The 13,266-nt window shown below is 22.7% G+C and overlaps 1 protein-coding gene across 3 annotated transcripts in view; it reads right to left on the bottom strand.

The window, feature by feature from the left end:
- Nucleotides 1-604: 604 nt before the first annotated feature.
- The window catches only part of LOC122719027 (amphiphysin), a 68,692-nt gene continuing 56,030 nt past the window's right edge, over nucleotides 605-13,266 (bottom strand). Inside the window, exons 3-9 of one of the 3 annotated variants that reach the window (XM_043944528.1) lie at nucleotides 4,929-5,119; nucleotides 4,500-4,772; nucleotides 4,292-4,410; nucleotides 4,112-4,155; nucleotides 3,770-3,943; nucleotides 2,854-2,996; nucleotides 607-2,632 (exon numbers count right to left, since the gene is read on the bottom strand). In XM_043944528.1, the coding sequence (XP_043800463.1) occupies nucleotides 2,552-2,632; nucleotides 2,854-2,996; nucleotides 3,770-3,943; nucleotides 4,112-4,155; nucleotides 4,292-4,410; nucleotides 4,500-4,772; nucleotides 4,929-5,119 (1,025 nt within the window). In that variant the 3' untranslated portion in view covers nucleotides 607-2,551. Of the gene's footprint in view, nucleotides 2,633-2,853; nucleotides 3,033-3,769; nucleotides 3,944-4,111; nucleotides 4,156-4,291; nucleotides 4,411-4,499; nucleotides 4,773-4,928; nucleotides 5,120-13,266 lie in introns of all 3 variants that reach the window. The other 2 variants (XM_043944530.1, XM_043944531.1) reach the window with 2 other exon arrangements.

Raw genomic sequence — 13,266 nt, 5'->3', positions numbered from 1 at the left:
CAGATGTTGTTATGTTATATTAATAAATAAATAAATACAACATAAAGAAGATAAGTAGACACAATTATTATTTTTTAAATATAATTTGTTATTTAATTATTTATTTTTTAAAAGTTAAATCGATTTTATATAAATATATTAAAATGGTATATTAAGTATAATTTTTTTTGATATGATTTTTTAATTATAATTTATACTAGATTATATAGAATATTATCAAATTTGTGATATACATTATTTTTATTAAAAATAAGAAGAGAGATATATTTATTACTTATCTTCCTTAAGTTAATTAAATGCATTTGCTTAATTTTCCAATAAATTGAATAATTTATTATATTAAATATATATTGATAAATCTACTGCCAAATAATTAACACTATTTATATTATTGCTAAAATGTGTATAGTTTTAAATATTTTTATAAAGATTTCTGTTTTTAACATTTATAACTTTTTAAAATAATATCAAAATTTTAATTTTAATTCATTTTTTGACTATTATTTGTATAAATGACATCACATTCTTGATATATAAAATACTGTATCAATTTGGCACGTTCATAATATATATTAAAGATATTTGTTTTTTAATTGTTGCACATTATATATAAGAACGAAATAAAATAATTTAAAATAAACACTTTTCATACTTCACTTTTAAGTTATGTAAGTATTAATTGTAGTGTAATATAACAAATACATATATCAAACCCAATGAAACAAATTATGTTTAAATTTTATATTGATTATTGAAATAAAATTTTAACAATTATTATTTATCAACAATTGTTATGTTAACAATTATTTATTTATCAATAATTGAATGGAATGTACTTATGTATTTATTCAAATTATATAATAAATTAACTGTAAAAATAGTGAAGCATGATGTGTTGTATCATAAAATTATTGTTATTATTTTTTTGTATATTAAATTTATTATATATATATTTTTGATATGAATTGAAAATTCATGGAACTTTTGCACGAATTACTAGTCTAATTACTAGACTAGTTACGTTTAGTTAAAAACAGAATACATTGATGATTATTGGTTTATTATTATTATTATTAAAATTTTTTTTTATTTTTTCATATATTTTTCTGTTGGTCCACTTCATAGAATATAAATATTAATCCATATATCAAACATATATTAGTCTGTTCACTATCATTATCATAATTACATAATTGTAACATATAATCAATATATTTTTTTAATCATGCACTTGCAATGTTTCACACTTTAATTAACCTACAATTTCGATTTGTACATGGGGTTAATAGTTAGTGTGACAATGGATCAATCGTTCAACCATAAAACTTTTCATTTATAAACAATCCAACTTTCTTATGTTCTGTATCTTAGATCATTACAATAAAATAAAAGGACACACAACTTAATGGAAGCTGAAATCAATAGTCTCCTTGTACTATTTTATAATCGTCTATTATCGTAATACTAATTTTTATGTAAAATTTTCTTAATAAATCTATTTAACGAGTATTAATTAACACTACAAATTGTTTATCTTGATTGATATTAATTCTATTCTTGTTATAGTAAAGGCAGTAATAATTTAATTAATCACCACCATCCTATTTTCTATACGTATACTGGAAAAATATCATTGAATTAGTCACTGAATAAATATAATGTATACATATTATTAAAAAATATAAATAAAATTTTAGAAACACAAATCTTCAAATATGTATATATTATTAATTGAATATATAATACTCTTGTCAATAGAATTATATAGAAAATTCTGTTGTTCTCTCTTATTATTTAAATATTTTAACATATTGCATTTAACAAAGTATCAAACTAGGGATGTATTAATTGTATGTTTCATTATACACATATTATCGAAAATTTGTTGTTGAAAATTTGGCATTTGTCATTTATGTTAACATTTTAATTTAACTTTCGTTTTAATTTTTTTTTCAATAAACAAAATCTTAATGCAAATAGGTAATTAAATTTTTAAGATTTGATGATTCTCTGCCAAAAGAAAACATTATAATATTTTAAACATTACATTAGCTCTTACTAATAATTTCAGTAGCCACAAAGTTATTTCATAAAATATTCTTAAAATGTATAATTCTATGTACAATTTCATAAAATAATATTAATTTAATATATAAGATTTATATTATAGTACTGCATGATGTATTACAATATATTATTTAATTACTTAAATATTTCATTTGATTATTAATGATGTGTATTCGTACATTGGATACAGGGAGAATAATCCCATATTATAAACAATGAATGTTGGCACAGACAGTGGCTGGGTTAAGGCACTTTGGGGTGTTTAATTTTCCACAGTACCTCCAGCATAACTATCTTATCACACCCCTTTCTCCTTCCCATTGCCCCTCATTGTTATTAATATTAATTATTTTTTTTTTTTATATATATATATAATATCTCAGATGACTGTGTGATTCTCACTTTTAATCTTGTAACTATTCTTAAAATAGAATACGCCGTTTTAGTGAGCATTGGAGTGTAATAGACGAATTTAATAAAGCTTTCACAGTGGTTTCGTGAAATTCGCTGGAAACATACCCTTTTCATTCGTACCTTCTTTGATACCCATTAACCAACCTTGTTCCTAGATAATAAAATATTTTGTTATATTTATTATTATTTTAATTATAGTATTATTATACTTTATTATATATTTAATAATATTATTATTTCTATTATAAGTATTATATCAAAAATTATGTATATATTGTATATTATATACTTATATATCTCAAGATATAAATATATAAAGACATAAAATGACAAAATATAAATTTTAAAATAGATTATTAAAAAAATATAAACCTGTTCTTCTGGATCATCATATTCTACTACACGAATAATATCACCGACATCAAATGACAATTCATCCACATCTTCGCGTCTATATTTGTAAGTAGCCTTGACTCTGTATAAAACCCCAGGTGGCAAGTTGTCAGTCGTTGCCCCTAGAGAGAAATTGGTACCATTTTCATATTCCACCTCTAAAATAATTGAATCCGCCTCATTAGTCATGGACCTGTGATATAGTTCTATTTAAATTCTAACTTTCATTGATCAAATCAACATACAATTATTACAATTTTTGTGTAAAAATTTTTATGCATAACTGAAAGTCAGAATTAAACAAATAGTATTTCATTATTTCAACAAGACCATGCATAAATGGGCAGGCAGCATACTTATATGGACACAATATAAATTTTACATATACATTTTTCACATATTACATATTATGTATTTTGGAAAATTGTTTTATTTTATTTATTTTTAATCTTGAATGAATTTTAATTCTTGTTTTAGAGATATCAAAGATAGCAAAACTAATAATTTATATTTACATTCTATTAGATATTTGTGCTTACATGTGCTTATATATGCTTGCTAAAAGTATGAATGCAATAAAGTATATTATACTTACGAAAGAATAGTTGCGCAATAAATTATTATTATATAAATTATAAGCAAATGAAATTCATTCAATAATATATACTATTATTTTCTTACATTGTATATTATAAATTTAAATCATAATATTGTTTTTTATCAAACATAAAACTGTCCAAATTTTAGATAATCAGAATCAAATTTAATTTATTAACATATTAAAAAAATATTTTTTATGAAATTATTTTTATACAAAAATTCTTAATATTAATGTTCATCTTTAAAAACGAGCGTCGCGTAATCAATGACATTTACTCCTACGTTACATACTTACCAACAGGAATATCATACAACTCTTCTACTCGCTTAGAGGCCGTAACTGTGTTTTGCGGAGATGCATCCTGATTATTGAGAGAATTATCATTGCTGTTAGCATTGCTGTTAGCATTGCCATTTAATTGAGTAGTCGGTGATGTGTTTCTTGCTGCTGGAGCAGAATCATCCACGGCTGTAACATGCAATAAAGCTCACTCAAACTAAACATTTAGCCACATAATTATGTCTGCAGGAACGTCTTATGTGGCATTACAACTACATTACACTCATGCACAAAATATTAGTACACAAAAAATTCAAATGCACAAAAGACGCATATAAATAACAGGTATATATTTACCTGGTGAAATGTTATTCTGAGCTGGTTGTGTATTGATTATTAAACTAAAACATAAAATATCTAGTATGATATATCATAATAATATTGAATAATAATTATATGTATATAAATTATTATTTTATTTTTTATATATAAATTAAGTTTTATAAGTTAAACTTTCTATTCAATTATTGTACTTACGCAGAATTGGCGTTAGGTGATTTTGGAGACTGAGGTTCTGTATTCTTCTTCAGTGTATATGATCCTCTCTGGCTTTCGTTAGCAAGTTTATCGACGATTGCTTCTAACTCAGAATATACCTAAAATATAGGAGCATAAAATAATATTGAACAAAGACGAATAATTTACAATTTAAAATACAATATATTTACAGAATATATATACATACCTTAGCACTTTCAGTGTGAAATACTTGTTCAGCAGCAAACAATGTTTGCAAATTAGTAACAAGAAAAAGAACACGTGAATCATATAAGGCAGGTAGTTCATCATGAAGTTCGGAATTAAGTTGTTCATATGTACGCTTAGCTTCTTCCAATAATTCTTTTCCTCGAGAAACTTTGAGTTCATCCCGTTTCCTTGGATTACATTGTAGTGATTGGAAATTATGTCTTTGACTGTCATAATCTACCAACTTCCGTCCACGTTTGTCAATTTTTTTCTGCAATAAATATAATTATTCCCATTTTATAATTCATATTAATTTCAGATTCAATATTAATTTAAGATTCTATTAAAATAATATTAATTCTATTAAATACTCTGTAAAGAGTTACACAATTTTGGGGATAATTTAGAGTTAGAGTGAAAAGTATACCCTCATTTCTGGAAATTGGCTCTGATATGTGTTGAGAGGCACGAGAACTTGATCCGCAAGTTTGTGAGTAAAATCTTGCCACAACATATCGAGATTTTGAGCTTGCACATATAAAAGATCATGGCCAGTCCATTGACTTTCGTAAATTTCGTTTAAAGAATCCATGAGAGTTTTAGACGCTGCTTGCACCGCTGTTAACATAATTAATAATTTCATAAATATTATTAAATTACATAATATTTCTACAATAGTTTTAATTTTAATTAGGGATGAATTCTCAATTTCCTGATTCTCAATTTCAGATTCAGATTTCGTGAAATTTGAATCTTAAAGTTAAGGTTTTGAAACTTTTCGAAACTTTTAAAGTTCGAAAAAAGTCTCGAAACATTTTTTTTTCCTTTTTTCTCTGTTTTTGAGAAATGCTATTTTGTCAAGAATTAAAATTTTAATAAATTTCTAAAAGTTTTTAAATTCAAGTTTGCAATTAGTACAACAGTAATGATAATGGGCGAATAAATTTAACCATAAAATAAAAATGAGTCAACAATTTAAACACAAATTATTATTAATTATATAATATATTATATAATATAATAATTTACATAATATAAATTATTCTTTCTATAATTTGCACAATTATAATTCTTTTGAACTTCGATTCATCATAAAAACTACAAATAAACTCTATGAATTTCAAAAGATCGAGCTTCACTAAAAAAAAATATTCAAAAAATTAAGTTTTCGGAACAAGATCAAAAATTATACGTTTCAAAACTTGAAATAGAATCGTAGTAACACTAACTCGTCTGTCGAAGTAACTTCAAGGTTACATAGCGCGTAATCGTTAAATTCCTTTTTCATTTAAGACGTCAACGTTGCGTCGGAAATAAGGAATTGTTGAGAAATTGTAATTAAACGTGTAGGCATAACCAAACCACGCAACTGAAAATTTTTTTATATCGATTTTTTATTTTTCTATTCAGGAAACTATTTCTTATTCAGGAAACACGATTTTGTTTCCCTAACAAACGTATGATTAAAGTTAATCGCTTTATTAATCTACTTTCGCTCACAAGTGCATTCACTTATTGAGGTATGACAATTTTACGATATTATTCATGGATTCAAATCGTGGAAACTCAGAGCATGTTAATTTGTTTGTGAAAAATCTATTTTTGTTTATGAAAAAAAATATCTTTTTGGTATCATTGAATGCTTTGAAATGATTAAAATGAAGTGTTCGAAGGATTTTATTTTCATTGGAGTTTCAATTGGAAAAGATATGAATGAATGGATAGATAGATGCTCAAAAATAAAATAATAGATTCATTCAATGGCAATAAATAATGATTGAAAATTTAACAAAAAAATGAATATATAAATATCAGTAAAAAAATAAAGAATTGAGAGAAATTATATGAATTTTTTTAATTTCAAATGTTTCTTCAATTGTTAATACGAATTCTAATCGATATCGATATATTACAATATGGCAAGTGTATTGATAAAAGTTTCAATGTTTTGATCAATTAATATAATCATCATTTTTTTCGTCACTTATTTAACATAAATTTAATATTTTTTTAATATCATGATTTTTTTTTTATTATTGTGATAGTGAATTAAATTTTATTATTTTGTGCAGACACATGGTTTTTTAAAATTGATATCAAATATTAACATTTTCTTTTGTTCAAACTATGATAACCTATGTTGAAATAATTAATTCTGCGAAATATTATCAATAATTGGAAATGTAAATAAAAAAATTAATTCTGATAAATTGCAAATATCTGTTTCAATTATGTTTTAATGTAATGTAAATTGTACACTTTATGAAGTAAATTGGAATATTTTAACGAATCTTGCATATTCATTTTACAAAATTTCAATGCAATTATTTATAAAAAATTCCAATCTTTAAAGTTTTAAAAAATCTGAATTTTGAATAAAAATCGAGTACTCTTTATAGTAAAAAAATTCAATGTCATAACAATGGAACAAGATCGTCAAGAATAATGACGATTATATAAATACTTAAACGAAAGTTATATATTTGAATATTTTAAAAAAATCAAATATTTTTTATAATAAAAAAATAAAATTTGTATAACAATGAGAAAAGATCATACAAATACAAAACTTTTTATCACTAATTAAGCCATCAAAATTTTTCTAGTTATCTAATAAATATTCTCCATGCTTCTTTTCCCAATGTTTTTTTTCAACACAATATATTCTAAATGAATAAAAGATCTTTGCATTTTTCAATTCGCATCGATAATTCCCACCGTGAAATTTTGCTTCGTGATTAGACTTCCGTCAAATTTTTACGATTCTCCTCTAATGCATAACAAGTAAATATGTCTTTAATAATTGTACATAGATATTTGCTTTAGAATTTGCGAGAAATACGATATCTTGAGTTTCAAGATCGGAAAAAGATTTGAAAAAATTCTCGATTTTTAGGAAAAAAAAAAAAAATCAATTCTCTAATGGAATTTCGCGAATTCTTGAACAACGCGATTTATCAGAAAAAGCAGAAAGAAGTCGCGAACGTGCGTATCTATCGACAAGTTTTGCGTTGGCCAACCATTGGTACAGCGCATGCGGGTATTTATGTGCGAATGCTGTTATGTGCCGTCTCGACTGATAAAAGGAAAGGTAAAAGGCATCGGCGTAGAAACGAATTTCCGTGAAAACTTACGAACGCGGCACGATTCTTGAAAACTGATCGTTTCCTTATTGCAAATCCTGTCAGTGTAACGAAATCTTTCCTTTCTTTTTTTTTTTTTATTTTCTTTTCTCTCTTTTCATGAAACTCTTTTCTTTACTACGCTTCAGGCATAATATGTTAATAGTACAGTTTACAAGGAAAATCTATAAATCAATAACACAAGTTCAACAGGATATGTTTATCGCTTATGAATGATGTAGACAAATTTTACGATCATAATGGTTGAGGAGGAATTGAGGACTTTGCCAACAAGGAGCGGATAATCGTTTATAATGATTTTAAAATTAGAAAATTATTGTTTGGATTTGTAATTTTTATAATTACTATTTTGACTTAATATTATCAGAAAAGTTTTTAATAGCTGGAAAAATATGTATTTATATAATTTTTTTACAAAAATTTGATACATATTAAGAAAAATATTGTAATCTTAGTTTTCCTGTAGATTCTTTCATTCTTTAAATGGAACTTCAATTTTTCAAATGGAACCGTATAATTTTTAATGCGCTGATCGATGTAGTTCATTATTTGCTATAATATAAAAATATTTTAAAATTGTTTATATCAAAAAATTATTTTATAAAAAGATATTTAAATTGAATATTGTTTACAAAACTTATTGTATGAAAGATAAAGAAAGTATAAATATATCACTTCGCGTGTTTTTTTTATTTTTCATACGTAAGTTTTATAAACTTCGAAATAAAAATATATTTTTTAAATTAATGATGTTTTAGATAAATAGTTACTTAAAAATTTTTTTAAAGGAAATAAATTATTGTTCTATCTCTATTTGTAATTATAATAAAAAACAATAACACTTCGATTTAATTTATGATAATATATAATTTATAATAATAAAATGGACAAATTTAATCATGAACTTGTTTAAATTTAAAAATATTATAAATTATGATTTACAATTTTTATATTATTTTAATATAAAAAAACATTATATAATTTTAATCAATTTCAGAAGCTAAAATATTAGTTGAGACTATTTATTAAGTTATAAGCAATTTAAATTTTCATTAAATGAAGCAAGACACATATAATATAACAAGTGTATAGACGTGAGACAATTTTATTCGCATCATACCATCATTATACCTTTTTTCATCTAATCTTAAATCTTAAATTTTTTATAACTAATTATATAAATCTTAAGTGATATTTTTATACATCAACTTTTATGTTTGTTTTAGTTTCTAGAATTAATCTAGGTTCTATATATTAAAAAATATGGAAAAAATACGATATTATTATTTTTTTAATATCTAATTATTAATTTTTTTAATTATCTAATAATCTTAAATTGGCTTTACCTATCGTAAAGTAATGTAAAATTATAAAAATAAGAAAAATTACTATTTGTTGCGAACTACGCCATTGATACAGACGAACAAGAGGTTCAAAGTGCTCGATGCTGTAAGTATGTGCACATCCTGATATGTAAATTTTTTCTGTTCAACTGTGATTTATTTGAATATATTTGCTTCTTTAATGCAAATTGCTTAGAAGCATACATTTGTGCATTTTGAAATGAAACTAATAAAAAGATCATAAGATCGATGTGTTCATCGATATTTTTACAAATTGCTTAAATTTTATACTGAAATTTCTTAAAATTATTCGTTTGATATTATTATTTGTCCTATTTTTATGTCTTCAAATCGAAAGGAAATAAGATATTTTATATTTCTATTCTCTCTCCTACCTCCTGTCTCCGATTTCGTTAATGCTCGTAATTCGTAATAAACGTTTCTCTCGAAACAGCGCTATTAAAATGTCAGATATGTTTCCCTCAACGATTGACGTTTCTACGAGTGCCGCGTAGGGCCTGCGCAGAGACGACGGTCGTTATTCAATGTCTACTATGTTATTCATCCAACTGTCATTCATCCACGAAACTTGTTGACGAAATGGAGTAGCGCACTATCCACAACTTTTTTCCAACGGTATTGTAAACGGAGTTGTAAATTTAATTTCGCCGATATCACGACCAGAAAACTATGTATCGGACGTGATTTGTCCCATTTATAACTCAAAATGGTCGATAGGATTTGATCTGCAATAGAATTAGAAATTCTTTCTGAAAAATTGTGACGATTTTTGATCGTCGAGTTTGAACATTTGTTTATTTCATATATAATTCCATCGTTTTATGGTATTAACAGTATCTCACTGATTTCTTTAACAAATGAAAAAGGGAGAAAGAAGGGAAAAAATGATTATCTCACTAGAGATTCTGAAAGCGTGGTCGCCATTTTTTCGATTTTAATTTTTCATTATTAATTTAATCTTTTTGTTTTCTAAAAAAAAAATACTGTGATGAAAGAAATTTTGGTCAGTGAATATTTTGCAATAAGTTTAAATATGAAAAAACAAAACAGAAATAGATGAAAGAAGATATATTAGAAGAAGATTATATTTGATTGGCAAAAATATCAGAAGAATAAGCATTATTTTTTGTGAATTCATAATAACAAATATTAATAATCTAATATTTCTTGATATTTCCATGTATATTTATTTTCTTTTACGTATATTATCATTACAGTTATTAATTATATAACCAAAGTTCTTTTTATTGTTTTGATAAAAAAAAAAGTTTAAATTATTTTCTTTTTTTTTGTATATTTTTTTTCTTAAGACTAATTTCTATAATATTTATATTATATAGCATTTCAAATATATAAATTTCTATAAATATAAATAAAATAAAATAAATAAATAAAATATAAATAAATAAAAACTATAATCATTTTTTAATAATAATTTTTTTAATAAATTTTGCGTTTTACTAAGGACAAGATATGGAAAAGAAAAAGTTGCTCAAAATAATGTCTTTAACAATATTTCAAATTAATTAAAATCGAATAAGAAGTTCGATTTTTCAATAAATCTTACTTTCAATATAGATATATTAGTATTATTAGGTCGAATAATATCATTCATTTCTTTGATTCTTAATATACCAAGATATAACGATTCAAGTTCTTTGATAAGAGCTCTTTAAAAACCTTTTGACCCAACTTTTTTCCATTCCGTTTTTATTCTTCCTTTTTATTGAAATTTATAGTACTATACATATACTAACTCTGATGACGTATATGCATAAGAAAGTTTAGAAAACTTGAAATTTCAGATATATCTTCACTTCTGAAGTAATAATACACTATTTGAAAATACTTAAATTTAAATTAATTTAATGAAATTTTTTTTCTACTTTCTTTTAAAGCCGCGATTTGACCTAATTGCAGGAAACAAATAATATAAACATGTATAACAAACATGTATAACAAATCTCGTTATTATATTTTTAAAAAAAATGATAGAATGATAAATGTTTATAATTATAATCTTATATTAAACTTCTATCATAATTTAAGTTTTTTCTGACTTATTATTAATTTAAAAACCAAAAATCTTTTGAAAGGTGTTATTAGATTGTGGAATTTTATATAAATATATAAATTTATCCAAATATATAATTAATATATATAGAAAATATATCATATCATTTAAAATAAATATATATTAAATAATAAAACTTATATATATATATTTTTGCAAAATATTAATAATCATATTATTTAAATTTATCTATTCTAATTATAATTTGCATTTTAGTATATAATATTTCTTTAAAAAAATTCTTTAATTAATTAAATTAAAGATACAATATATTAATATCGTTTGTGAAAACTGAATTTCATTATATAAGAAGTAATGAAATACATATTTTGCATTAGTTAAAATTTTTTAAATTTTTACAGATATTATGATAATTTTTTTATTTAGAATATCATCTTTTATAATATATTTCTTCATTTCTCTTCTATCTAACTATAATGTAACAGAATTGAATATAAGAAAAAAAAAACATATTCATTTATATTATTTATGCAAGATATGCAAAACATATGAAAATATAAAAATATATTTTCGCATAAATATCGGGGATATTAATGCAAATTTATATTATAATGAATATGATAAAAAATAAAGCATAAATAATAATTTATTTCATTTAAATATAATTAATATTTTTATATATTCCATATAGATTTTTGATCTTTTATGTTTCTTATAAATACATAATTCACAATGTAATGATAAAATTTTATAATAATTTAAATTGTTATTGAAGATATACCAAAAAATTCATACGATATCATTATTGAATGCGAACTTATTTATATTCGAATGAGAACTGGTTTTCATGTCGATATAGGACTCCAATATTTATACTAATTTGAATAACTTATAATTAAAAAAAAAAAAAAAAAGCATATATGAATGCATATATTAAGATTATCAACGAATATTTTGATAAATAATATATAATATAAAATATTCTTATTTGATCTTGAAAAATATCTTAAAATTTGTTAAATTTGACAATTATAACATACGATATTTTACCAATATTATTTATGAAAAAGAAAAATAATATTCATTTTCACATATGAAATTTACATTTTTTATATGAATAAATTTATAGTATCAAGTATTATTATTATTCATTTTTTATTTGATTATTTTTTTAATAAATATTAAATATGTACAATAATTTAATGAATTAAATTCAATGAATTTAATAATTTACAAAAAATATATAGAAAAATTTAATAAAACAAGATATATGATTAATAAAATGAAAATGTACAATGTACATGCAAGTTTTTCATATGCTAGAAATTTAATCTTGTATATACATATTTAGAAAATGTATGAAAATTATAAAGCACGAATATTCAATGAATATTATGAATAGGTATTTGAGCAAATCGATAAATTGGGACTAAATGCAATTCACGGAAAATCAAGGTTTATTCCTCACGCCCATCTGTTAAATATTTAACTTATCGTAAACATTCATTTTTATTACTAGATTCAGTATAAGCGATAGTTGCTAATATTGGCAAAATTTCATGCATGTTTGAGATAATAAATAAATTATTTAGAAAAAAAAAAAAGATTATATTTTTAAGTATCAAAGATATATACTATGAAAGTATTTGAACGTTATTTTGAATAAAATTTAAAATTTTTTGAATATGAGGAAAGAATTTGTCATATATGGAATAATTTTTTTTTACCAAAAGTAAAATTACTTTAAGAAAATAAAATTAACATTTAAATTTTCACTGCACTTTTTTGTTTTTTTATATATAATCTATATTGATGTAAAATAAAGCAAAAACTTTGAATTACAAAATATATAGAATTTAGTATTTTTAACATTCTGTGGTAAAAAGAAATTCCAGGCATGTACATACGAAATTTTATTTAAAATTTAATGAAATACTGGAATTTTGGGAGTTGATTTCATTCCCTCAAATAAATTTTTCGTCGATAAAAAATTGCTTCATAACTCATTATGTTTCACAAATTTTCAATGCAATCAAAATTTTTATAAGAAAATTTTCCTATAAAATAATATTCAAATGCTTTTGCATGAGTCATTGTAAATAAAGCAATTTTATTTCACGTCCCTTTCTTGATATGAATTTCAATTTATTAAAAAAAATTATATTTATATATAATATATATAATATATAAATATATTGGATAATATACCCCAATATGATTTTC

The sequence above is a fragment of the Apis laboriosa genome, unplaced genomic scaffold, assembly GCF_014066325.1.
Source record: "Apis laboriosa isolate Shangri-la unplaced genomic scaffold, ASM1406632v1 scaffold69_cov144, whole genome shotgun sequence".
In the NCBI taxonomy this organism is placed as follows: Eukaryota; Metazoa; Arthropoda; class Insecta; order Hymenoptera; family Apidae; genus Apis; species Apis laboriosa.
This window is presented reverse-complemented; position numbering and strand designations above follow the sequence as displayed.